This window comes from Hypomesus nipponensis, chromosome 28 (assembly GCF_054491055.1).
Source record: "Hypomesus nipponensis isolate SF chromosome 28, ASM5449105v1, whole genome shotgun sequence".
NCBI classification, from domain to species: domain Eukaryota; kingdom Metazoa; phylum Chordata; class Actinopteri; order Osmeriformes; family Osmeridae; genus Hypomesus; species Hypomesus nipponensis.
Genome location: NC_140388.1, coordinates 5,217,988 through 5,245,982, shown reverse-complemented (window position 1 = coordinate 5,245,982; position 27,995 = coordinate 5,217,988). Strand labels below are relative to the sequence as shown.

The following is a 27,995-nucleotide window of genomic DNA, read 5'->3' as shown; positions in this document are numbered from 1 at the left end:
ATGATTTTTTTTTTTACGAGGTGCTTTGTAAAGTCAATGTTCTCTGCTCTGTTTTTATATGTATTTAGTCCTTTAATAACAGAGATACATTTGTATTAGGCTTTAAAAGCTATGAAACTGCCTTCGAGACTTTTGAAATATAGAAAATATAGACGTCGACGTGAGAACTCAACCATCTGCACACATTGTAAATCTTTCGCCGTCCACAGGAACAGACAAATATGGATTCACCGCTACACGCAGTGCCTCTCTCTTGCACTCAGTCCGAAAAAATAGCTTAGGCATTTCTGCCATCACAGACGTGTAGACACGCAGGTCAGAGGTCGTGAGACGTGAGCTGGTTGAGGATGGGGAGTGAGAGGTGGACAGCCAGAGCTGAAAGGGTCCGGTCTGGTTGAAACGGACCAGCCGATTGGGCCAGATGTGTACAAGAGGATCTGATAGGGTTACGTTTGTACCAGAGGAGCTGATAGGGTGACGTCTGTACCAGGGCATGGAGTCCTGGGGGGAATGCGGGACTACTCGTGTTTCCCCACTGGGGAACCCTCTGTACTTTCCCTGTCTAACTGGATGGATGACTGCCCATACACACATCCACACACACATTCCCACACCCGCACACAACATTTGAATACAATAATGCATCCTTACCACTGTTCAACAAACCCCAGTCGAGACAGTGAACCCCCTGTCCAGGCAGTGCGCTTTACTGACAGAGAGAGAGAGGGAGGGAGGGAGGGAGGGAGGGAGGGAGGGAGGGAGGGAGGGAGGGAGGGAGGGAGGGAGGGAGGGAGGGAGGGAGGGAGGGAGGGAGGGAGGGAGGGAGGGAGGGAGGGAGGGAGGGAGGGAGAGAGAGAGAGAGAGAGAGAGAGAGAGAGAGAGAGAGAGAGAGAGAGAGAGAGAGAGAGAGGTTCCTGCTAAGAAGACATTTCAATATACCTGCTCTTGTACTTCTTGTTCTTGTACTACAAATGGCCAAGAAACCTGAAACTTGAAAACGCGGAACTCGAGTCGAGGCTTCCTGGGGCCTCGTGGATGAGTAAACCAGGATGGCATACTGCAGTTGGTGTGTGGCCAAGGGGTGGAGGCTAGTCTCCATCCAGCTCTGTGGATGTCAGCTGGGTCTATAAGATAGACCTCAGGCTCTCAACAGTGGGCTGTATGTACTGCTGCTGATAAGACTGAGACAGAGACTGACCAACCACACCGGGAGAATTGAACAAACCGCATAGGAGAGATGGGGGTGTACAATGAACAAGGGTACTGGAGCGTGAGAGTGTCCGTTTGTGTGGGCTGTGGTGAAGGTATATGCCTATTGGTAATTATCTTCATCATCGCTATTATCAGAGTTTGCGCTGTGCTGAACAGAGACAGGTGTTTCTCGACGGGAGAGGTGTGACGAGAGAATTGTTTGATAATCGTCTTTTATATGTACAGGCTAATATTAAAATCAGATGAAGACATTTGGAAAATCTGAGTTGCAACTCACCCCATTTAACTGAAAATAGTGATTGTTTCAGGTTTTGCGTTTCTGTGTGGCTGTATTTACTCTGTAGTGTTTCTGTGTGTCTGTGTTTTCTCTTTAGTGTTTCTGTGTTTCGTCTTCAGTTTTTCATTTTGAGCTTCAGTGTTTTTGTTTTTCAGCTTCAGTTTCCTGTCTTTTGGTGTTTCTACTTTTCAGTTTGATTGGATCAGCGTTTAACTTTCTCTGTTTCAGCTTTATTGTTTCTGTGTTTCGGCTTCAGTGTTTCTGTGTTTGTTTCCGTGTTTCAGCTTCAGTGTTTCTGTGTTTGTTTCAGTGTTTCAGCTTCAGTGTTCCTGTGTTTGTTTCAGTGTTTCAGCTTCAGTGTTTTTTGTGTTTCAGCTTCAGTGTTTCAGCTTCAGCGTTTATGTGTTTCAGCATCAGTGTTTCTGTGTTTGTTTTAGTGTTTCAGCTTCAGTGTTTCTGTGTTTGTTTTAGTATTTCAGCTTCAGTGTTTCTGCGTTTCTTTCAGTGTTTCAGCTTCAGTGTTAACTTCTGTTTTTCTGTTTGCTGGTGATCTAGGGAAGCTCTGGGGAAGCCAGACTCCAGTGTCATGCTGCCCAAAGTGACGAGTAGGTTCGGCCGTCGCCATGACACCCATGGACCTCTCGCCCTTCGCAGGAAGGGCTGCAGACTTCCACCTAAAGACACATTCAACGACACGATGTACATAGGTCAGTGGTAGACATCTTTACAGGTCTGAGACATTGTGTGCTTTACTGACATACTATTCACGTTGCAAGGGTACAGTAATTAATCAAGAAAAATAGTTCCAAAGACTGATTATGACAATAAGAAATGTGTCAGGCAACTGGCGAGCACCAAGGGATTCAGGGTTCAGAAAGCTGGCTGGCACCCAAGGATAAGTGTTCAGAAAGCTGGCTAGCACCAATGGCTATGTAATCAGACAGCTGGCTAGCAATATGGGATAAGTGCTCAGAAAGCTGGCTAGCACTAATGGCTATGTAATCAGACAGCTGGCTAGCAATATGGGATAATTGTTCAGAAAGCTGGCTAGCAATATGGGATAAATGTTCAGACAGCTGGCTAGCGCCAAGGGTTAAGTGTTCAGGTTGCAGGCTAGCTCAAGTGTGCAGGCTAAAAGAGAAGGAGTCATCCATAAATCCTCCCAGCCTCTGAAGGTTCTAGCCTCTAGCTGGTATTTCAGGAGGAGGGGGGGTTATGCAGCTATTAGGCTGCAGATGACAGTCTAAAATAGATGTGAAATTCTTCATCTTATCCTATGTGTTGAAAAGGAGAACACGGGTGTGGGGGTGTAAAAGGGTCATGTGACGACAAACGATCCTCCGAGATCCGATGCTGGTTGTTCTTTGGCAAACAACAAACCCGGTGTCGTGCTTTGTAGATCTCAAAACTCCTATAGACGAAACGGATTTGATACTCACAGGATGCTGACACTGATAGGGGTCATGTCGTTCCCCCGGTTGGGTGGTGTGCAGTTGGGGGCTGGAGCCAGGAGGACCCATCGTGCCCAGTGGAGCAGTTCTGTCCTCAGTACAACGAGTGGCAGATGATGGCCTCCATGATCCAGCACCGTGGGAACGTGGCCGTGGGCACCCTGGATGGGAAGGTCTACACGGTGGGCGGAGAGGATAACGTTTCCTGCTTCCGGAGCGTGGAGAGGTGAGTCGGGCGGAGAGACGGCCCCTCTGAGGCTGCGCGTTGCTCCCGGCGAGGCCGGGAAAAGTGAGACGGTGGTGAGCGATAAGACACAGACGTAACACATGCTGTTGCAAAAACTCCACTTGAAATAACGAAAAAAAATTGCCGACATTTAGCAGACCCTCCTATCCAGAGCGACTTACAGTAATTACAGGGACATTCCCCCGAGGAAAGTAGGGTGAAGTGCCTTGCCCAAGGACACAACTTCATTTGGCACGGCCGGGAATCAAACCAGCAACCTTCTGATTAATAGCCCAAGTCCCTAACCGCTCAGCCATCTGAATCCCTGACATGTTTGGGACTCGGATCCCTGTCAGACTGGGGTACAGTGCGAACGGAGTGTGTGTGTGTGTGTGTGTGAGGGGGACGACGACTGGGGGTCTGGGAACGTGATGCGGGGGATCCCTGGAGCTGTAAGGCGCGGTGATAGATGTGGTGATGGATGGGGGGGGGGGGGGGGGGGTTCTCAACTACCTGAGGCCCAGTGACAGTGCGCTGACACTGGGTAAGCCTTTGCTGTGGCATAGGGGATGGATGGTGGGTAACATAAGGAGATAAGGTATAGCCCACCCTTCCAAACGTCTCCCACCACACTGTATCTATTTAAAGATCTAGTAACTGCATACCAATACGATTCGAAGCAACTAGCACTAGACTTCCAGCAGTCTGGCAAGCTATAATACACTTAGATCAGAACCATTCAGTAGTAGACATTATAGAACAACAACAGACCACTTAACACTGCAGAGCAGTAGAGAGGGCAGTAGAAAACAGCAGAGGGCAGTAGAGAAGTGCACCATGCAGTAGAGAACCTAGAGGACAGTAGAGTGTAGCACACATGAACTGCTTCCTGCCCCGAGAACGGCGGTGCCATTTTGGAAACAACAGGGGGAACTAACCTTAGCTGTACCGCATAGCATGAACATCGCTGCAACTCTGCCTCCCTCCCCGCCCGCCCCCCCAGGTATGACCCCGACACCGACAGCTGGAGCAGCGACGTGGCCCCCCTGAGTAGCCCCCGCAGTGGGGTGTGTCTGCTGGAGCTGGACGGACACCTCTGGGCCTTGGGAGGCTTCAACGGCATGGCTGCAACCAACACGGTGGAAAGGTGCGTCCAACGGCCGTCCTCTCGCACCGCATGGGTGTAGGAAAGCACATAATGTGGGGAAAAGGTATGAGGTCACACTTACGAGACTCCAGGTGGCTTCTCTTCTCATCTCTCCCCTCCTGGAGGTATGACCCGAAGATGAACACGTGGAAGAAGCAGGCTCCGATGCTGACGAGGCGCAGCGGGGCGGCCGCGGCCGTGCTGGACGGACATCTGTACGTGGTCGGAGGCAGCGACGGAGACACGCCCCTCGACTCAGGTGGGAGGGGACAGGGGAGGCTCTAGTCACGATCCACAATGTCGGTCTTGTCGATGTATTCTGCGGCCGAGATGCTCTTATCCTCTTAGCTGTACAGACTACAGGTATCTATTTTCATGCAGTCTGTGAGAATTCATCAAGTCTGACAGCACTTATATAATGTCTCGGTGAACATGACCTTTTATTACACACACACACACACACACACACACACAGACTCACACACACACAGACTCACACAATATTTCTGCTGGCTGAGGCTGCCAAAGAAATGAGTGTGTGTGCTGTACTACCACTTGTTCGGGCCTAATTCTGTCTCTGAGAAGAAAAACTAAGGAGAATTCCCATAACCTATTTTAGTCTCCATGTTGTTCTCTTACCAGATGCTTTTCCAGGAACCACCACAATCTCAGAGTCTGAATGTTTACATTCACTCAGGAACCAAGACAAAATCAAGCCAAAAAAAGCTTTCCAGACCCCCAAACAAAGATGCGAAATGTTGCGATGTATGTCGGTTTTTTCCCTCCAAACCACAGTCAGTCAACCTTTTTTTCCCCCTGTGTGGTGTTTCCCCAGTGGAGTGCTACAGCCCAGTGGACGGGACCTGGTCTATGTGCCCGCCCATGCTGAGCCCCAGGGAGAACCCCGGCTGCGCCGTGTTCCTGGGCCGTCTCTACGTGGCGGGCGGCCGCGACGAGCTGCTCCTGGAGCTCAGCGCCGTGGAAACGTACGACCCGGAAACCCTGAGATGGACCCCGGTCAAACGTATGAGGTCCAAAAGAAACAACGTGAGTGGCTGGGTGTCTAAAGCATTCGCGCACAGAGATATACACACGCACACTATAGATACACACACACACACACATCCTACAGATACACACACACACACACACTCAGTGACAGCCCTCTACGTGTTCCTCAGGTCTCTCTGATGGTGTTCAACGGGACGTTGTTGGCAGCAGGGGGCTCTGATAACTTCACCAACCTGAAAACTCTCGAAGTGTACAACCATGAGACAAACACCTGGAGGTAAGACGCTCCTGGGCACCAGGATGCAGGACACGTGAAGAACACGTGTACAGCATGACACGGCTAGGCTGTAGGACACGTGTGTACAGTATGACACGGCTAGGATACAAGTGTAGGACACTTGGGATTCTGTAAGGCAAAGGGAGAGATTGTTGGCTCTTACGACACTCCCATTTCCAGTGTGAGTTCTCAGCATCAGTCTGATGAACTAGGCTCATGCAGTTTAAATACATTCAAGTTGTCTATTAAAGACTACAACTTCGCTTATTGTCATTTTCTGACACCTTCTGTTTGCAGACACTTTGGGAGCATGAAAACCAAGCATCCAGGAGGCCAGGTTGCCATCTTGAAAAGAGAGGAGGCGTACCCTCTCTGAACCGTCCAAACATCGAACGTCATCAAATCAAAGTTTTATTTGTTTCTGAACTTTTTACAGGCAATGTCCCAGAGGTCTTCACATTTTCCCATAATATGACTGCAGAATAAGGCACAAATGCGTCATGTAAATATGTTAGCACACAAATATGTAATATGCAAAAATGTCCGTAAAGTTTGCCAAATCCAACAACTTCCCCCGCTTGAAGTAATCACTGTATTTATTGCTGTAATAATTGAGATTGATGGGATGTCCACTGGCATAGAGTCATGAAACGTTTTGAGAATAGTAAGACTAGTACCAGGAAGTAAGCAGGTTCCACAGGAAGTGAGGAAGGTGTCAGTGAGCTGGTGAGGCAGCTGAAGGTGAAACAGGAAGTACTAATACTGTCTTGGTGCTAACGTGTCACATGGTCTGGTGTGATAATGTCATGATATTATCATTGTAAATACAGTATAACAGATTTCTGTGTTGACAAATTGTTAGCATGAGTATGTTTGTGTGTGTTCAACCCTGGTCCTCAGGGCCCACTGTCCTGTATGTTTCCCTGCTCTAACACACCTGATTCATATGAATGGTTGCTATCAAGCTCTGCAGAAGCCTGATAACAACCATTCATTTGAATTAGGTGTGTTGGATCAGGGAATCATCTAGAACATACTGGGCCCTTAGGACCAGGGTTGAAAACCACTGTATCAGACAAATGTATGACCATTAAACGGATGTTGGCTGTACCAGTTGCCAGTGGCAAGGTAAAGTGCAGGCTAACATATGACAGTATCAAGTGGAATCAGTTAGAGCTAAGATGCAAAGACAGATACAGAAAAGATTACGGATTTTTTTTTGCCTGGAAAAGTGAATTTGGGTAATCTGGGACATTGGCTAATGTGGGACACCTAAACTCCAGAGCATTTTCTTCCCTGCTATGGCAATGTCTAGTCCACAGAACTTTTACCCTAGGTTTAGCATGTACGTTATGTGACTGAAATCACCAAAATGTGATTGGGTGGTGTCACAGAAAGGGTCAGGGCACAAGTTAATCAGGAAACTCCGATGAGAAAGTGCATGCAAAAAATGGCCCAGATTATCCGAATTCACTTACTAAATAGTTACACGATATGAATGACGCATACAACAGCATTCCCCAGAGCTTTGACAAAAACGTAAGGAATTCATGTCAGAGAGGGCTATCTTGCTTCTGATGTAACTGCAGCGTTTCTCTCTCTCCATTTCTCCCTTTTTCTTTCACCCTGTCTCACCCCCACCTCTCTCTCCCTCCCGCTCTCTCGACTGAGGATTTTTTTTTTGCTTCTTGTTAAGACTCAGGGAGGATTTTTTTCTGCTTCTTGTTAAGACCAAGAGTAAACTTACTTTGCTGAGGACAGGATGGTTAGAGGCATGTAGAATGAAAGATGTAGGTCGAGAATGATGTGAAGATCGTATATAGCCTCAGCATCTGAATGACATGTACAGTAGGCCTAGACAATGGTAAAGTTGCAATCCGATTACATTTTTATTTATTCTGTGAGCTGTATACCTGTGGTTGTATGTATCACTGGTAAGTCATCTGTTATTGTGTTTTGGTGCTGCGCTAAAAGTAGCCTACACTTTTTTTTTTGTGGATCTCCATGCACTTTGTACTTATATCAACAACACTTAATTCACAGGGCGGAACGTTTGCAATTTACCTCAATTTCATCAGTGAGCTTTGACGGAGTAGGCTATATTAAAAGAGCATAATTTCATCCATCAAAGGGTCAAGCTGTTCAGGCCGATAAAATAAGCTACACATATTGTTGTCTTCGAATATTTGTATCGCTGTCCCCCGAGAAACAGCTTTCTGTAAAAGGTTTATGATTATATAGCCTGTCCATTAGAAGGGGTTTTAATTGCCTTCGTGGGCACATTTAACAGAAGGTAATTTCAAGGTTGACCAGTAGATGGCCGTTGGTCCATGTAGTCATGGATGTGTTTCGTGCGTTCTCCCGTTCCGTTCAAAACACACGGGGGAGAGAGCCAGTGCTGTCACAGCAGATTAAGCCTGGAAGAACCGCTACCTATGCTTTTCAAAATGCATTTAGCTTGGTAATGTTTGCATTCAAGAAGATGTCAACTTCAATTACCCTTTCATTACGAAACAAGAGGATTAGGATGTTTTCTTTCGATACAGCCTTGGTTCTAACTACCCATGAAACGTAGAGGATGCTTGTACTATATTCACCGCGTTCCGGTGTTGGTCGACAGTCCAGTGCCTTTAGTGGACTCAAGTGTGATTTTTTTCCCACGAGGAAGTAGCATTCACTAACACTTTCACATCGAAAACATTCTGTGTGACTCTGCTGGGGCGGCATGGACCATGACCAGCGAATGTTTTCTCAATAATACGCGTGTTGACCATGATGGGACCGCGGATACAGACCAAGCCGGGTAAGTCGCTCTGGAAGGTGGTGGATGAAGGCAACCTGACCGAGGTCGATGTGATGCTTTGTTGATGTTGATGCCTTTAGACGTAGATTAATCAACTTTCAACAGTGTCGTTGATGTTGTATATATTTACTTACTTTATTTTATAGATTTACTTTCTATAATATAAAGTAAACCTATAAGTTATACTTCATAACTGATGGAGGTGTGTGCATTTATCGATTGTTTTGTCCGATGTGAGTTGAACAATTATTCACACTTCCTCCTCTTTCCCCGTATCTAATGTAAGTGCCTGGCATCTTCTTTTGTTTATATTCAACCAAGTGTAACTTTCAGGTAGGGGTTATATAATCGGATAAACGATTGAGTTTGTTTGCATCATTCAGAGATCCATAGAGTCACTTGGTGTGAGCTGAATGCATCTTTAATCCATCCGTCTGTTCTATTGTTGCATCTAACGACATGTTCGGTACTAGTCCTAACTGCTGTCAGTGAAAGGTATCTCTAAAAAGATGCATCCCCTTTCAGACCCTCTCTTCAGCCAGCCTCCACCAGCCTCCCCCTCTATCACTGTACATCCCCTCTTCTCTCCCATCCTCCGTCAAACTACTCTCTCCTGCTCGGTGACCACATGGCCCATCATTATCACGCAGCCTCTGCGTGTCTCCTCTCGTAATGACTAGCCGACACTCATCCTCCCCCTCTTCATTATCCCCCTCGCCCCCCCCCCCTCTTCAGCCCACACGTGTCATCGCTGTGTGTGACAAGGGTCTCCAGAAGAGAGAAGGTATGCAGGGGGACACCCAGGGTGTCGGAGGTGCCCGATCGAGTGTGTCGTGTTCTCCACCCACATGACCCCTGCACATGTCACCTGCGTCGAGTCATTAGCCACTCACACCAGCTGGAGAGCCTAAGAGAGGAGCTTCACGGGGGGGTTGGAAGGGCCTCTACCTGGCGCTTCGGTTGGTACATAATCTGGTTCACTACCCTGTGCACTTTGAAATCCCCCCCTTCTAAGCACCGTGAGCCGAGAGAGAAAATCCATTGTTGCGTGGTCTCGTTCCTGGAGCCGTCACTCTGCCAATTTGTTGAGGAATCATGCGGTCTCAAAGACTGCATGAGGACTCTTCATACTGGCTGTCGTTCTGTAAGAGGATGTGGGTGGTTCCTAATGCAGTTTTATGTAGACCAAAACCCTTACACCTCCCCCCCCCCCCACCCCCCCCCCCACCCAAGGGACTGTATGGCAGGAAAGGAGACCCTGGCGGAATGTCTCCAGTGTCTTGTCCAGGCCATCACAGGTGTCAGAGGAGACTCGAGCTACACATGTAATCATGTCATGAAATGTGTTTGACTCTCTTATGCACTCTCTCTCTCTCTCTCTCTCTCTCTCTCTCTCTCTCTCTCTCTCTCTCTCTCTCTCTCTCTCTCTCTCTCTCTCTCTCTCTCTCTCTCTCTGTATGTCTCTTTCTCTCACCAAGAGGCAACCATGAGTACAACAGGTCAATCATTGAGTTCCCATGGTGACAGGTAATTTTCCGCCTCTTAGGTTATTGAAATGTGACATTTGAATGACAAGGAAATGAGTGCATGCAGAAGCTAAGTGTAGGAGGCAAGTGTGCAGGAGCCAAGTGTGTAGGAACCAAGTGTGCAGGAACCAAGTGTGCAGGGGTTTCTTCAAGCTCTGTTTCGCTTGGTGCAACATAGGTCTCTCAGAGTGGTTCAGAGCCGGCATCATTTTGTTTTTAATGATTTGAGTTATATTTGCAAACTGGTTTGTCACAGCCCACTGAGCAGAAGAGACAGAAATGAGTAGCATGGATTACAGTAATGTGATTTATCCCCACGGCACAAAGAGTTCACGATGATCTAATATTCCAATTCTGACGTCTGTTATTTAGTGCTTTAATGCAAAACCGACTCTGCCTTGATTCTTTTGAAGCTGTGAACGAGTGTCTCATACTACACGCACTGCAGCAGGAGGTTCCTTACTGGTGACAGGTCCGTTATTGTTCCATAAAGCCTGCAGTGCTGCAGCCAGTATTTGTATACACAAACGCTTCCCTACAGCATTTCATCCAGAAGCAAACTGGATCTTTTAATTGGAATCAGGGGAGTTGTACGGCTTAATGAACATAAAGATTGTTCGAGCCTTTATCTTCAGTTCTCAAACCGAAGCTGTGTTTTTGCATGAATATTCCTTGTGTCACCCTGCTCGTGTGTGTGTGTGGCGTGTCACCCTGCTTGTGTGTGTGTGTGTGTCCCAGATCTCCGGGGCCCTCTGAGGAAGTGCCGAACAACAGGAACAGCTCTGGCATCCTCCTGGACATCTCGGCCCTCAGGCTGGCCGAGGTGGAGTCTGAAGTCCCTCCTCTTCCTCCTCGCTACCGGTTCAGGGACCTGCTGCTGGGGGATCAGTCCTTCCACAACGACGACAGGTAGAGGCATACCTGGGTGTCAGTGTGTGTGTGTTTCTGCGTGTGTTTGTGTGTGAGTGTGGAGCGGCTCTGGTGGGGAGCTGTCCGAGGTGCTGGTTGGAAGGAAGCGGATGGAACCTGGTTCTGGTTGTTGTAGCTGTCCAAGGTGCTGGTTGGAAGGAAACAGATGGAGCCTGGTTTTGGTCATTGGGAAAGAGGGGTATTTTGTCAACATCAGCAGCTGGTAACTGCCCGGGGGTTTCCACCTCACGGTGGATATTAACTTAACTTACATGGAAATGGTGGATTCGACTCAGATTTGCAGCAAAGGCTGGTGCCTGGAGAGCTGAGGCTTGTATGTGTTTTCCCACAGCATGAGCAAAGATGATTTCCTTGCACCTTACCTCAGCAACATCATAAGCCTGGTGTATAAATGTTACTATGTTAATAAACCCTTAGAGTGTTGTGGATCTATGGACTCTATAAGAAGGTGTTTTATAACAGTATCATATTTTTAGTAAGGCATTTGTGTTCATTGTCGTTTTCTCAGCTGATATCTCATTCTGTCAGAAGGCTGCTAGTACTTCTTATTACTCATTGGAAATATGCATAGGCACCAAATTATCATTACTGTCTGTCTGACAAACATGGACATTTCAGTTTGACTAGCAATAAAAGACACAATCAATTCCCAGCTTTATACGACGAATAAATTGTAGTCGGCCGGCCTATTTTGTATGTTATCTGAGTCCAAACACATTTCACCGTCAGGTCGGTAACCTTCCGGAGAACCAAAGTACGACAGCCACACATAGATGATTATCTCGTAGATCAACTCTATGTCCCTTACCGTGTAACCCCCCCAAGGTGAAGCTTATGTAAACTGAGATGATGTTCACGCTTGTCTCTCTCTGTCTTTGTCTCTCTCTCTCTCTCTCTCTCTGTCTCTCTCTCTCTCTCGTTTGCACTACCCCCACTGGAAACTGCTGTCAGAATGTTTTATAATCAAAGCTGTACACATCCACACATCACCAGTACTCGCCATGTAAATATTGTAAGGTTTTCCACTCTCCCTGGTTTTAGTGAGGCCTGCTGGTTATTTCTTCCATTCGATGACATTCTTTATATTCAGATTCATCTCGTCACCACTGTTTAAAGGGTGGTAAATCAAGAGCCAAATCCACACAGAGAGAACTGTGATTTGTGGCAAGTGTCTTCCTCTCTGCGTTGGTTTTTGGAGGGTAGTGAACAGGCAGGTGGCCAGCATAGCCGCTGATTGACCCTCAGGTCTGCTTGCACTCGGGGGGTCGTTGTCCAGATGATCCCAGGCTCGTTAGCCAAGGTAATCAGGGAGGGTTGCTGGGCTACTCCCAGAGACATCCTTCATTGCTTCCGCTCCGCCCCACTTACAATGGCTCCAAAAGCATATCAGCGCAAGTGCGATAGCTTTTTAGTGGCGCATGGCAATTATGGTTTGGTTTCCTTGTTGTTCCTGAAATGGACTGTTTCCAAGCTGCAGAGAAGAGGCAGGGGCTCACAGGCTCCGAAAGGACCCAGAGCTGGGATTAAGGAGGAGCCCGAGTGTCTCTGAGTGTCTGTGGTTTCCACCCCCCCCCCCCAGTTCAGAGCTGTTAGATCTCTCTAAACATAAAAGACGATCCCAAATTCTCTTTCTTTCCCCCCTGCGCCCCCCAGCCTCCCCCATCTCTGTAGACGCCTCTCTCTGTCTCTCTCCCTCTCCCTGTCTCTCTCTCTCCCTCTCCCTCTCTCTCTCTCTCTCTCTCTCTCTCTCTCTCTCTCTCTCTCTCTCTCTCTCTCTCTCTCTCTCTCTCTCGTGCGCCGGCCCCGCTTGACGCCTGTGCGAGGGGGTGATATTTCCCGTCAGAAATAGAAGCGAGCCGCCCTTTGGTGCACGTCGAGGTTGACAGAAAACAGAATGAACAGCGAGGTGACACGCTGACTTCCGTCTTCCTCTGTGTGTGTAATCCAATTCGTCTATCCCCCTCCATTCCCCTGGGGCTGTCGACAGTGCTGATGGATCAAGAGGGCTAACTGACGCTAAGAACAGATAAATGGCCTCCAAATCGACCCCAATGGTTCTGAAACGACTGAGAAGGAGAACCTTCTCCTCCACGCCCGACTCTAATCTCAGCTCCTTTTCCCCCTTCACCTTCTCAGATCAGCTGAGATGTTCAAGGATCGTGTTCTGGCATGTTCCGAGTGGTTGCTCTCGGGGCCCAAGGACAGGACACCCACTGCTTTGACAGCTGTCTGTCGATGGCGTCCGGTGTCGTGTCGGGGGGGGGGGGGGGGGGGGGTAAGCTGTGCGGACACTGGCAGAGCTGGACAGACAGGGCCTGGAGTCTAGACCACCGGTTGCATTAGTCACCAGAGTGGCGCCAGGCCAACACAGATGAGACCAGCAGTGAGTGGGAGGCAGACAGAAACAGCCAGAAGGGGTGAGATGAGCTCTTAGTAGTACTGTGGTGAAACCCACTCTCTCTAACAGTGTGAGCATGGCTGTGCGTCGTCTGTGTGTGTGTGTGTCTCTCTCTCTCTGTCTTTGTGTTTGTGTTTACAGGGTCTGTAATGGAACCAGGAAATGAAAGCTGCTGCTTATAGAGTGGCGGTTGAGTGTGGTGGCCAATTGTTGACGTCTGCCATCCATCGCCTACTGCCATTCCCAGGCTATGGGTAGACCATGTGGGATCGTCCGTTTAGTCAGAAACCGTCAGGGGAGAATCAAGGATTCGTGGCTTTCCGATTGCTTTCCTTCCTCTTTGGCGCCGCGTGTCTCTGTGTTCGATAGATCCCGGTGCTTTTACGGCTGTACATGACACTCTAGCACTGTCTCTCGGCCAATTGAATGATCTGATTGGATATGGCGCCTTCATGGTGGGGAGGGGAGGGGTTAGGGGGCTCCAATAGAGGTCCTCAAGGCAGTTTTGACGATTGAGGAATGCCGTGGTTTCCCCGAGCGAGACGAGGCTTCCAAAGACAGTGCCCAATCACTTGAGTGGAAAAGCAGACACTCACCAGTCGCCATGGGAACTCTTTTACGTGATGTTCAATACGCCGTGTTCGTTCAGGGTTTATTTCCCTCGTCGAAGTGATCACACTGGGATAGATATTGAATTATTGCTTCTCAGGTGGGGAGGGATGTGTGTTTGAGGTGATTCCAGCTTGGTGCAGCAGGATGTTTAGGATAACCACCTCCTAGCTTCTGGAACAGTCTGCCCTCCTAGGAACAATAAAAGCAAGCGCAGGACATGAAAATGTATTGATTTTAATTGCATATTTAACAGCAGTAGCTCACCCATAAACAAATGAATTGATAAGATATTGATTTGGTTTGTTGAATACAATTTAATGCACACATCATCTAACATAATATTATCTATTAGTATATTGCATTATGCTATATTACTATGATTACAATTATTCCCATGTTCTATTGCTGTTGAATTAGTGTGACATGTCATTAGCTGGGCTATTGTTGAAGTCTCCTGGAAACAGGAGCAACAGTAGCTGTGACGTTCCTGTAATGTTTAGTTTCAGTTGTTTGGCCTTGTTACATTCCAAGGAGGACATTGAACAGCAACACTCCTCAGTCTATTCTGCCGAGTGTTGTTTTATTCATGAGAAGTAGATGCTTCTTCTGTCCTTATTACCACCGGGGCAATGTTATTGCATACTTTCGAAAGTGAATTGTAGAGGGGAGATTTTGCAAACCCAAAAGGGATGCTAACAAACGGAATTCGCTGATATTCAGCCTGCTGTGTAATATCTGTAACGGATACTCTGTGGAGACTGAGGAGATGGTACAAGCGCAGAGCGCACACTTTATTACTTGGACAAAAAGTAGCAGGCAAAAGACTAAACCAAGGCCAGGCAGAGTTCGGTACGCATGGAGGCAAGACGACAGGGCAAAGGTACCAGACGACAGGCAAGAAGGTTAATCCAGAGACAAACAAGGTCCACGGCAGGTCAAAAAGGCTGGTCAAAAACACAAGCGCACGGCAGGTCAAAAAGGCTGGTCAAAAACACAAGCGCACGAGGCTAATGGACGAACGACTTGGTACTGAAAGCTATCACAAACGACAATACCTCGCAAAGCACCAAGGCCAGATGGCAGCCCTAAATAGGGAGTGCTTAATGGGCAACAGGTGCTAGTACTCAGGTGACTGTGTTCTAGGAGTGGAGTTGCGTTCAGGAGAGGTGGGTTGTGTGGGTGTTTGTGAAGGAGCTGCAGGTAGAGGGCGTGACTGAGCTGGAGGCCGATGGAGGGAAGACCGAACACTATCGCAGGACTCGTGTGGTTCTATTAAAGAAGGCAGGCCTGTTGTAGACCTGGCGTAACTATGGCATGTTGTTATGGCTGTGTCCATATGTGAGTTCAGAGTCCACATGAAAGAAAGAATAGTCTTTTTCCTGTGATTTATTTAGCCCTCTCGGTGGGTAGGGTCTCCAGGGTTAGTGTGTGTCTGTGTGTCTGTGTGTGTGTGTGTGTGCCAGTGGCATTGGCTGGCCCTTTTCTCCTCTCTACTCTGGACATGTTATGTTGGAGGCAGCTGCTCCGCTAGCCAGAGGGGAGTGGAGTGTGTGGGTGTATGTGTGTGTGTGTGTGTGTGTGTGTGTGTGTGTGTGTGGGGTGGGGGCAGAATAGGCCAGGGGGCCACTCCTGCTGTGATGTGTTCTGACAGAGAAAACATTTGTCTCTCCCCTCCAATCTGCAGCACAGAGGCAGGAAATGATGCGCAGCCTTATAGTGATTATTGCACGTTAGGGCCCCAGGTCGAGGCCCTGGAACATTCCCACTGACACTTTACTGTGCTGCAATTCAAACACGTTCAGGGGCGAACGTGGGTCGCTCTCCAAGTCTTTGTGTCCGGCGTCGAGTGTGTAAGATTCGAACATCACCCCCCCCCCCCCCCCCCCCATTGATAGATGTAAATACTTATTTATGGTATGGATCGAGCAGTCAGGTTTCAGACTGCTACGACAGCGGTCTCACAACGGACATCTCATCCGTGTGGGTGCTGTGTTCGGCACCTGTAGTTCCCCATTCCACCACATGATGTCTCTGTGAGTCGCTCCACGCAGGCTGTGTGCATGGCCCTCGCTCTCACCTCAGTCAGTCTTGTTTATCTTCATACAAGCTGCTCACCTGTGTGCTCGCTGTCATCCTTTGTGATGGCAGCTGTAAGCCCCCAGGCGTCTTTCTAGAGTCGGATGCCGTCCTCCATCTTTACACACGCATGTAAACACACACGTAAATACACACACTCACACGGAGAGAGCAGAGAAAGTGTACCAGACACCTTATTGTCACCAGCATAATATTTCCGTTTTTGGTTTGGTGAACATTATGTATTGTAACTGCATCCTTAATAGTAAGTGGATTATTCAATAATGTGTGTTATCAAAGTGTCATATTTGTCCTGCTTTAGATTGACACTAGATGAGACTGTTGGATGGTGTTGGAGTGTGTTATCATTTTATCGCTACCAAGCAAATTCAAGAGACTGGAAATGACCATGGTAGTAAATAATGTAGCTCTCCTGGCACCAGCCCTAACATCTTGCCAGTTATATAATTGGTGCAGACCATAGGCATGCCAAGACTGGTGGGTAGCCTATGACTGAATGGTTGACGTTGGGAGGATGACGTTTAAAGCCGAGTCCGAATGGGACTTCACAGTCTCCAAAGAATGGAGCGCTCAACCACGAGAGGAACGCTTGGTGCCTACATGACTTTGTCCTAGCAACAAGAAATGTAGAAGCGAAAGGATGCTTGTTCCTCAGTCTGATGGCAGTTTACAATGCAGCTTGCGGTCGTAGCCAAACTCTGAGACTCCGTCTGGAGGAACATATTGGTTGATCTCTGCTGGTGATAACCTGGAAGAGAGTGGTTATGGCAGGCGCCAAACTGACGCCGTCCCCTTCGGAGATAGACCCAGACGTCAAATCTGCGGCTCAGAAAACTCCTACCGAGCCGACCTGGGTTAATCCTGCCGTGCCGATACGGACCATGGGCTCTTTCGGGAGCGATACCGGCCAGAGGTAGCGCATGTTTCTAGACTGATTTCGATAATAAGACCTGCAGCATCCTCGAAACACCAGTCTTTGAGATAGCGGGAGTGCACGGCGGGAAAACTACTCCAATTGTTGATTATTAGCTTGTCTTAACTGCAAATATCGCCTTATCGAAATTATCGATATTACAGTCCCGCACATTATTTAAATATTCCACGGGAAAGACAAATGTATGGTGGACATAATGTTGCTTGCAGGGTGCTGTTTTCTTCGCTCAGCTTGTAACCCGATTCTGACAGATCGTATGCGCGTTTTATGATGAAGATGTATTAGATAGGGAAGACTGATAGTAGGCTACTAAGCAGGGGCAGAGCTGCTCAAATTGGATCCGTATTTGTCTACCCTCCCCGTCAGTCAAATTCCTCCAAGAATCATTTGAGCTTTCCTGCAGTGCTCAATGCTTACATAAATCGGAGGATACTGCAGCACAGGGAGGTCTATATAAATCCATATTGCTTGTCCAGAATGTGTAGCATATGGGTCAATTGCTTCACTTGTTTAAACAGGTTGTGTTGATGACTTGCATTTTGCTGATGCCATTGACAGCATATGAATGATTTGATTCATTGTACATGTATTTCCAATGCAAACCACAGGAGATTGGGTGTACACAGTACACCCGGGATTACACCTGCTGTCAACGCACGGCTTATTTGCAAATCAAATGAGTCATTTGTGAACTAGTTCATTGAGGCAAGAGCAGTGTTGGCATCACCCAGAACCCCTTCACGTTCATATCCGGTTACTTTGTCTTTTTGAGTTGTACAGCACACACACGCACACACACATCGTCAACAGATTCCAGTTGACAACTCTTCTGACTGCGCACCCGACGGCCAGATGGAAAGATGTTTTCACCGAAAATTGCAATGTTGTGCTTTAATTCGATATTTTGGCGGTGGAAGGGGTGGGGCCAAGACTCTATGCTGGTGCAGGGTGTTCAGTCTGTCAATATATGTTCCCACTAATACATTGACACGCTTTTTTTTTATTCATGGTGAGTCATCAGTTCTCCACATTGCATCCATACCCACACTGTGTACCTACATATTAACACTGTCAAACGCGAACCGTGCACTTTATAGGTATTTTTGCAGAGCTCATTGCAGTTTCATGATAGGTCGACTTTCGCTATGCCATCAATTATACAGACTCTGAACTCTGCTTTACACCGATGCACCAAAGTCAGCCCTAAAGACAGCTACACTTTTTATTATTCATATCCCATTCACCACTACCCACATACACACACACACACACACACACACAGACACACACCCCAAACTCTTTGGTCAGAACTGTCTCTTAGGTTTATCAATCCACATTATTTTCGGTTCTTGCGAACTCGTCGGACGTCATCTTTCGTTGCCCAAGTACGGTTCCATTCCAAAGAACACAAGTCACCAAGAACGCCAAAAATACCCGGAAATGTTCCCGATCCGCCCCTTTTATCGAGGATGCATCGGTGGTGACTTGGCCGGCGAGAACGCTTCTGATTTCTGAAGTCCTTGCAGACTTGCAAGACCATTCTCGCAAGGACGCTTGCAAGAACGTTCTTCAAAAGATTGTACTTGCGTTCTCGGCGTTCTTCGGATTGATAAACAGCCATAGTTTAGTTCCTGTAATGTTTGCTTCCTGACATTGTGTGTTCTCCTATGGGGCAGAGGATGATTGCCTGTTGTAGTTCAGAGAGGGAACCTGGTATATGGAGTCCTTCCAACCTCACACCTTGCAAGAACAAGATGGTGCTGCAAAGATGATGTCTCACAGAGGGCTGAGTCAGCAGTCACTGGAACCATGGCAGATTTCTTTGTGAATGTTTGGAGTATAGGCCAAGTCTAGTTACAGTAGAGGAGGTGATGGTTACAGTAGAGGAGGTGATTGGTACAGTTGAGGTGATGATTACAGTACAGGAGGTGATGGTTACAGTAGAGGAGGTGATGGTTACAGTACAGGAGGTGATGGTTACAGGAGAAGTGATGGTTACAGTACAGGAGGTGATGGTTACAGTAGGAGGTGATGGTTACAGTACAGCAGGTGATGGTTACAGTACAGGAGGTGGTTTCAGTAGAAGAGGTGATTGTTACAGTACAGGTGATGGTAACAGTAGAGGTGATGGTTACAGTACAGGAGGTGATGGTTACAGTAGAGGTGATGGTTACAGTACAGGGAGTGGTTACAGTACAGCAGGTGATGGTTACAGTAAAGGTGCTGCTTACTGTAGAGGAGGTGATGGTTAAAGTACAGGAGGTGATGGTTACAGTAGAGGTGATGGTTACAGTACAGGGGGTGGTTACAGTACATCAGTTGATGGTTACAGTAGAGGTGATGGTTACAGTACAGGACGTGATGGTTACAGTAGAGGTGATGGTTACAGTACAGGAGGTGGTTACTGTACAGCAGGTGATGGTTACAGTACAGGACGTGATGGTTACAGTAGAGGTGATGGTTACAGTACAGGAGGTGGTTACTGTACAGCAGGTGATGGTTACAGTAAAGGTGCTGCTTACAGTACAGCAGGTGATGGTTACAGTAGAGGAGGTGATGGTTACAGTAGAGGAGGTTAGGGTTACAGTAGAGGAGGTGATGGTTACAGTAGAGGAGGTGATGGTTACAGTAGAGGAGGTGATGGTTACAGTAGAGGACAGTGCTAGCCTGTCTCAATTCGATGCCCGCCCGATCAGTTATCACTTCCTTATTTGATGGCGCTGGTCCGGAAACAATCCAGGCAGTATCTACTGTGGGCTATAAAAGGTGTTTGTTTTCACAGACAGATGGCATGCTATCTAATATATACAGTGTCCATGACTAACCCCAACCATCAGAGCAAAGTGCTGTTGAGCAGAGAATGGAGCCACAATGCCTTGTAGAGTACTTTAGATGTATTACTGCTTCCGAAAAGTTGGTTGAAGTGCTTCAAGCGTCCTTGCCAAACTGGTTATTTATTGTAATTGGTTGGTAGCAGCCCTCGCTCTAGTAAGACTAATCGAAGTGCAGTGAGGATAGGACGCAACTTCAATCAAACGACTGAACTCAAATGATCTCTGCTGTCTGCGGATGAATATATTTTCTCTGAGAGCATTCTCGTTATTCTTTTTGTGCTGTTTGTCCTGAAGTTTCTTAAGGAGAGATCACAAACGACAAAACTAACTTTGTACTGAAGTGTTGAAATCACTATCATTTATTTATAGCACACATGCTATCACAGAACAGATTTAGCTGCATTGCTGCTCCTGTTTGATGAACTCTTCTCATGTGTTTTCTGGGGAGGGTTACGTCATGTTTGTCATCCTTAGCCTGCCTGGTGGGTGGAACCAACCCAATTAAAAAAGACTTTGATGGTTGAAAGTAACTGAAAGCTGAAACAACCATCACTCAAGCATTAGTGTGTGTTTCTGAGTGTATGTGTGTGTGCGTGTGTGTGTGCGTGTGTGTGCGTGTCACACACACACAAACACACGCACACATACTCACTCACACACAAGCACACATATACACAGGCATGTGCACACACACACACATAGTTGTCAATAGTATGCAAATGATAAAAGGGGTGTGTCTGTGCTGCTCTAAAGGAAATGATGACACAGTCTTAGTTGGCAGAACTCAGGAGGGGGGGGGATTTGTAGTTCTATACCCTGCCTGCATAGAAAACTACAAGTTCCACAAGTCCTTGAAACTACTGCAGAGAATGTTATTCTAATAGGTCTTTGAGGACAAGTGACAGAGTTGTCAGCTAATGTCAATAGCACACCTTTAAATGACGTTCGGAGTAGCCAGTGGCTGTTGTTTGGGGTGTCTTTGCCCAGCCCACATCGGCGCACAGACCTGGAGAGGGGTGAGAAGCAGTTTATTCCTGCATTGCATGATTATGAGATTATGTGTGTATGGGGTTTGCCGGGATACTAGCTGCATGCATGCTAAAGGCTAACACTCCAACTCCATCTGCCCGTGGTCCTCCTGCTTCCAGAGACATTTCTGTCCCCGTATAGCAGCTGAGCTAATTAACAAGAGGGGAGAACCCCTCTCTCGGAGTGTCCTGACGTGTTGCTAGTCACGAGTCATCGTCCTGAGACTCAGTAGTTCATTCATGTCCCCCTGTTGTGGACATTGGTTTTTGGTGCGAGTAAACTTGCAACCGTATTGCCCTTGGTATGTATTTATTTCGTCCGGTTGAGAGGACATCCTGGGCTTTTTAAGGAAGTCACCTAGTGAACGACCTCAGGAATCGCTGTGTATATCTAGTTAGTCAATAAAGTTATAGCTGCAATAATAGTAGAACAATAATAAGAAAATGATATTGTGGCTTTTCCGAAAAATATGTTTCGTCCAGCTAAACATTCAAATAAATATTATGACTCAAATAAACAGTTATGGGTCCTGAGTCTCTGGAGGATATAGGACTTCACAGGTCCAGGAGCAGGCATGGAATTCCACCAGATGACATGATGATGGATCACAGCCTGCTCATCAGTGACCCAGACAAACAGCAGCTACATGAATGTAGAACCGTGTGTCTGAAGGGAAGGGCTCTTAGAATGCTGTTCAGATCACCCAGACTGCAGTCTTACTTTGGATCCCCTCTGTGCGTTAGACCAGGGGTTCCCAAACATTTCAGCCCACAACCCCTAAAATAATAGTGCCAGTGACTCGCGGCCCCCGCATGTCTAAAACATGCTATTTTATAATTGTTTTAAAATGTTCCTTGATTTCTGGAAATCATCCATCCTGCGACCCCCCCCCCCCCCTTGCTGTCTCGCGACCCCCTGTGGGGTCCCGACCCCTACTTTGGGAACCACTGTGTTAAACAACGAGACTAAAGCTTCATTTGATCCAGATCCACCGTTATCGCCAGAGCCGTCAGGTGATCCTGTCGCTGTGTTTCCTTCACTACTTCTTCTCATCTCAGACCATGTACGCACGTATTGCTGTTGTCATTCTCCTGACCCCTTTCATCTCCAACATGACCGTCCTCCGTCACCAGTATCATCCATCGCCAGTATCATCCATCGCCAGTATCATCCATCACCAGTATCATCCATCACCAGTATCATCCATCACCAATATCATCCATCACCAGTATCATCCATCACCAGTATCATCCATCACCAGTATCATCCATCACCAATATCATCCATCACCAGTATCATCCATCGCCAGTATCATCCATCACCAGTATCACCCTCGTTTCCATGGCCTCCCTCCAACATGAAAACACTGAAGAAGAAAAATCGTCATCGTAAGCGATGACGGCAGCCAGCCTGACACAGCAGGGGTCTTCTCTGGTCTCCTGTGGTCTTCATGGAGAGTAATCCCCCTAATCCCCGTGCCTCTGCATCTGGGTCTCTGTGTTCTTCTCCTGTTGTCCCTGTGTCTTGTACACCTCTTTCTCTGCCTGTGTCTGTCTGTGTCTGTCTGTGGCTGTCTGTGATTTGGCGTGTGTGTCTCTCTGTCTCTGCTTGTCTTTGTGTGTGTGTGTGTGTGTGTGTGCCAGGTACCAGGAGGAGTACAGCATGGACTCCACCAACGCCCAGTAAGTCCCTGACCGCATTACGTCTGTCAGTAGACCGCCTCACTTTTCTTTCAACACTGGTTTCACACCCAGCCTCAAATCATCGCACACATTATCGCAAGCAGAAGGAGAGAGAGAGAGACACAGATGGAGACAGAGGGAGAGAGACACAAATAGAGACAGGGAGAGAGACAGAGAGAGAGAGAGAGAGAGAGAGAGAGAGAGAGACAGACAGACAGACAGACAGATAGAGATAGAGATAGAGAGAGAGAGAGGGGGAGAGAGGGAGAGAGGGAGGGAGAGAGATAGAGAGATAGGGAGGGAGGGAGATAGAGAGATGGAGACAGGGAGACAGGGAGGGAGACAGGGAGGGAGACAGGGAGGGAGACAGGGAGGGAGGGAGACAGGGAGGGAGGGAGGGAGGGAGGGAGGGAGGGAGGGAGGGAGGGAGGGAGGGCGGGCGGGAGGGAGGGAGGGAGGGAGCATGAGTTCCAAACAGTTAATATTCATGTCTGTGATGGATATTTATAGACGTCTCCGCTGCCCTACAATACATCAGACACACTTCTGAGGGCCATGCGAGGACTGTAATGTATGCTACTGCTCTTCATATGTCAAAGTGTGTAAGGGAGCGAGCAGGAAATGCCAACAGATGGAGGGAGGAGAGGAGAAAGCAGTGTTCTGCTTGTGTGCCTGGGAGGAGAGGCTAGAACCCAGAGGTGTCGCTGGGAAGAGGATGTTGTACAGAAGACCGATGGCCTTAGAGAATGCAGAGATGAACAAACCCCTTAACGAACCCCCTGCTGGAAGAGGAGCTCTCCACACAGCGGCTGCCGCTTCGCGGTGTAACATCCATGTGACGTGTAGCAGCCATTACAATTAGGGTTTGGTATATAACAGACCCACGAACACAGCTACTGTTATGTGTTTCCCATGACCTGAGCATTGGCAGAGAGCCTGGTAGGACGGCAGTTTTCGCCAGTGTCTCCAAGTCTGGGCATGGTTAGGGTTCATACTGCCCACCAGGCTGTCCTGGCTAGGCCAATTAGGTGCTCTGTTTTGCAATATGGGCCAATCCGGTGTCCTGTTTTGTAATGTGGACCAATCAGCTGCCACATTCTGAATTATCGGGCCAATTCCCCCTGCAGCAGAACAGGTGGTTGATGTTCATGTGTCTGTCGGGTGTGCGTGCTTTCGTTTGGTGGTGCGTGTGAGTTTTCATCATTATTCCCTGTTGTCAGCGAATCAAGTATTTATATACAATACATATGTTTGCTGATGAGCGTGTTTTGCGCGTTCATCAACCTTTGTTTGACTTTGTTAGCCATATACTTGTCGTGGCCTCTCTGCTTTGAGCACTTTTATTCTGTTCCAGACTGAGAGGGCTATGGTAAGCGTTAGTTTATATTATTATTATTATCTTATAGCATGGTAATACCTCATAAAATGTAATCTGATCTTATTGAATTTCTGAAGGAAATTAAACAATGAATCAGGTTGTTTGTGTGTGCGTGCTGACAGCTGTGTCAACTCAGTGTGTCTAATGGTCACGTATGTTCACCCTCTTCTGTCTGACTACAAATAGCATTATATTGTGCTCTCTCCTTCGCTGTTCCGCCCACTCTTTCCATCTTTCTCTATCCTCGGTCTCTGTCCTCCCTTTCTCTCTTTCTACCCTACCTACTTCCCTATCCCCCTCTCTCTCTCCCTCTCTCCCTCTCTCTCTCTCTCTCTCTCTCTCTCTCTCTCTCTCTCTCTCTCTCTCTATCCCCACCCCCGTATACTCCCGTAGCTCTTTCACTCTCTCTCACACTCTCCCTCGCTCCCTCCCGTTCCCCTAAAGCTCCAGTAATTGTCCTACTGTCTTCTCCTCAAGCTCACCCAGTGTTCATGTTGTCAGGGTCTGCAGGGACCACTAATGTTCTCCACCACGGAGATTAAACCCATAAGAGCTTCATCGGCATCGCAGCCAGCACACCCTTTAGATCTGGGAGACCAGGCTTAAGTGTTCATCATATACAGGAGCTTACGTTTGAGGTCCCTAAACGCTTCACTGATGGCGATAATGTTGTCATAAATGTCTTTTTATTCTACCAGATGCTTTTGAATTATTAATCAATCGTTTTCTTAATGACCGCCTCACTGCTTGGCCCACTGTGATTCGTCATGCAGGGACGGAAGCCCTAAGTGTCCATTCGGAGATCTTCTGATCGCCAGAGCCCCTGGTGGATTGCGTTAGTCGCTCTGAGGCGTTCATGTGGTGGTGCTGGGCACGGCCAATTAGGAGTGAGGAACCCCCAAGCTAGTCTGGGTGGTAATGCGTTTAGGAGGCAGCACTGCAGTGGTGGCTGCTGGGAGATTTATGGGCTGGGTGGGGAGGCTAGATGTGGAGTTTTCTAATGTTTGGAATTGGCAGTGCTGGTTCAGAGCGCACTGCGTCTGTATGTTTAAATGTTCCTTTTTGAAGGGGAAAGCATGAATTGAAATAACATTCATACGTTAAAGTCCTGCTTGTAAGACAGGTCGTGACGGTTGTGTTTCTCCTCTCCAGGGTCCAGGTGGAGTTCTACGTGAATGAGAACACCTTCAAAGAGAGGCTCAAGCTGTTCTTCATCAAAAACCAAAGGTCCAGTAAGTACAAGTGCAGGGGATTTAAATACGTCGTCAGGTGAAAAGGATCGTCGAGGGATTCACCGGCTGCAAAATGAGATTTTCAATAACGCTGGCACGAGCCTTCACCGATAACACGCATCCAATTTCTGCTGGGGTGATATTTTGTTCTAGAGCTCTTGGTCTGTATTACAGAACTCTTGTAGGGAACAAATACTGGAGTTCCATTGTTAGAGGGGGACAATGTCATTTGAAATTGCAGTATAAAGTAGTTAGTTGCAGCCGGAGTGGAATTGCTAGTCTCTCAGAAAAGGACATTGAAACTGTATTTCCTTGTGTGTGTGCGTGATGCACCTTTCCCTCGTGGAGATGTATTTGCCGGGGTATCTGACCCGTACAATCGCAAAAGAACATTCTGGCCGGATGGAAATGCTAGGTTAGGCCTGCAGTGAAACTCCTGCTGAATCTCTCATTTTGATGTTGTGGACGGCTCGGTCGTTACCCTGGTGAAACACTGCTCTCGGAGGACTTTCCGTGGCAGTGCATTATGGGAGGTTTGGCTGCCGTGACAGCCGTTGTCTACGGTGCTGCTAGTGCCCCCTTCTGACCCGAATACACAGCTTCTGCTCTGACTGTGAGTGTGTGTGTGTGAGGGCTGAGCAATTGCGTGTGCAATCCTGCCTTTGAATGAACGCACATTAATGCCCATCAGTCAGTCCAACACAAACTCCCCTGCTGGTCAAAAGGTTGTTTATTAGAGCCCCACAAGCATCCACCAACATACAGTATGTCCACTGTTGATTCAGGGACATTCCTTCACCCCCAAACATAAATCCTTGCTTCAAGGTTGGGTCAGCCGTTGGAGCTTGATGTGGGAGAGAGTGACAGAGCGGAGGAGAAGAGAGGTGACAGTCTGGGAGAGAGGCAGCGAGACGTGTTAGCCACTGTGCAGGAGGCACCGGTCAGCCCAGACCTGGTGAGGGCAGCCGAGGGAAGCACCTGTGAGGAAGGAGGCCCTCTCCCCACGGAGAGCCCCACAGCCACCTGGGAGATGTAGTTGACAGCCTTAGACTGTCCTTGTGCGGTCCTTTACAAAGCACTTCAGGGCATCCATGTTGATAGAGGGCTTGGATTCCAGCTCAGCGTGTGTCCCCTCTCCTTCCACAGGCCTGAGGATTCGTATGTTCAACTTCTGCTTGAAGCTGTTGACCTGCGCCCTGTACGCTCTGAGAGTGGCCCTGGACGACCCTGAGGAAGTGGGACGGTCTGCCTGGTGAGTCATGCCTTGCACGTCAAACATCACACCAGCATGACCGGGTAGAATATGAGGGTATAATACCACTTCTCATACCCGGGTATCATAAGTGTTGGATGTGATGTGTTGATAATATAGTGTATTATTGAACCAGGGTATTTTATCTTGGGTTCATTTCCTAAGTGGCTTCCTCTGTCGTTGATGTTGTTCAGCAGCGTCAACTGTTCTACTGTCAATCTAACAAGATCTGTGACCGATTCGACAGAAATCAACTGGTAGGTAATCCCAGCCTTCCACTGATCAATCATCTGCTGTGGTGAGCTAGCCGTGTTGGATCCTGTGAATGATATTGTCATTTTGTCTTGGTTTGAAAGGGAGTTGATATTTTGGGTGAACAGAAAGGTTCCTCTATGGGCGATCCAGGTAAGAGGACTAAATTGAATATTGTTCCACGTTGAGCTCATTCAGAACGTGTGGCACACAGTATGTAATCAAGCATTCGTGTCAAAGAGGTTTTGAGTAGCGAGTTCGAGGATACAGCCCGACTGTGGACACAGTGCCCTCAAATGACCAGTTTGCTCTCCAATGTGCACCCATCAGAACCCATGAATGTCAGAGCCTTCCTTCTACTTCTGCTCTCTCATCCCCTCCCTCATCTCTCCTGCCTCCTCTATCTTCTCCTCCCTTATCTCTCCTCCATTTCTCCCTCCATCCTCTCTCCTCACTCATCTCTCATACCTGCTCTCGCTTCTCTCCTCCATCCTCTCTCCTCTTCTCCTCCCTCTTCTCCTCCCTCTTTTCCTCCCTATACTCTCCTCCCTTTACACTCCTTCCTCTCTCCCCCCTCACTCCTCCCTTCTCTCTTCTCTCCTCCATCCCCTCTCCTCCCTCTACCCTCCTCCCGCTACTCTTCTTCCTCTCTCCCCTCCTCTCCCCTCCTCTCCCCTCCTTTTCTCCCCTCCTCTCCCCTCCTCTCCCCTCCTCCTCTCCCCTCCTCCTCTCCCCTCCTCCTCTTCCCTCCTCTCCCCTCCCCCTCTCCCCTCCCCCCTCCCCCCCAGGTGATAGTGGCCTTAATCAGCTTCCTGGAGGCCATGCTCCTGACGTACCTCAGCTACAAGGTGAATGTCTTTGCTGTCTCAGCACAATGCCAGCCAGCTGAAACACATCATTAACACTCTACAAATGAACAGACCTTTACGATGCAAATGGCTGCCAGACGAGAGGCCAGCACTTTATTGATTTTAGCAAGAAGCACTGCATTAGTCGAAGTGAAAGAACCACCAGCTTTGATTACAGATCTTTTCAGCTCACGCCTCGTCTGAGTTCTAGTACTAATAAATCATTGACGTTTGGCTTTGCTTGGTGATGCAGGTCCTATTACTGTGATTGTTATGTATCGCCAAGAGCTCTCACAACAACTCGGATGCTGTTGTTTGTTGCAGGGAAATATTTGGGAGCAGATCTTCCAGATATCCTTCACCCTTGAGATGATCAACACCGTGCCATTCATAATCACAGTAAGTCATCACGCCCCATCTTGAAACTTAACCGTATGGTGTCGTGGACCCTCACCTGACTCTGAATTCACCGCACGGTGCATGTGGAATAATCAGCTGGAATTGATCTTGCTGCAGGCAGGAGCATTTCCGACTGAGTTTTTGACAGAACTGAATTGAATTCTTACCATTACCCTGGGGTTCCACAG

At 47.9% G+C, this 27,995-nt stretch overlaps 2 protein-coding genes across 2 annotated transcripts in view; both read left to right on the top strand.

Annotated features, from left to right (window-relative positions):
• Positions 1-1,127: 1,127 nt before the first annotated feature.
• LOC146219610 (uncharacterized) lies at positions 1,128-7,505 on the top strand. The gene is made up of 8 exons (XM_084695344.1): positions 1,128-1,260; positions 2,045-2,196; positions 2,983-3,166; positions 4,170-4,313; positions 4,439-4,572; positions 5,149-5,360; positions 5,495-5,601; positions 5,899-7,505. Exons 1-8 carry the CDS (start codon positions 1,238-1,240, stop codon positions 5,975-5,977), a joined length of 1,035 nt encoding a protein of 344 aa, XP_084551470.1. The 5' UTR covers positions 1,128-1,237; the 3' UTR covers positions 5,978-7,505.
• A 1,994-nt stretch (positions 7,506-9,499) lies between these two features.
• kcnt1b (potassium sodium-activated channel subfamily T member 1b) overlaps positions 9,500-27,995 on the top strand; it is a 38,873-nt gene continuing 20,377 nt past the window's right edge. The window contains exons 1-8 of the mRNA XM_084695311.1: positions 9,500-9,558; positions 10,669-10,839; positions 22,408-22,446; positions 24,977-25,056; positions 26,203-26,308; positions 26,665-26,713; positions 27,349-27,408; positions 27,733-27,807. Coding sequence (XP_084551437.1) covers positions 9,500-9,558; positions 10,669-10,839; positions 22,408-22,446; positions 24,977-25,056; positions 26,203-26,308; positions 26,665-26,713; positions 27,349-27,408; positions 27,733-27,807 — 639 coding nt within the window. The remainder of the gene's footprint in view (positions 9,559-10,668; positions 10,840-22,407; positions 22,447-24,976; positions 25,057-26,202; positions 26,309-26,664; positions 26,714-27,348; positions 27,409-27,732; positions 27,808-27,995) is intronic.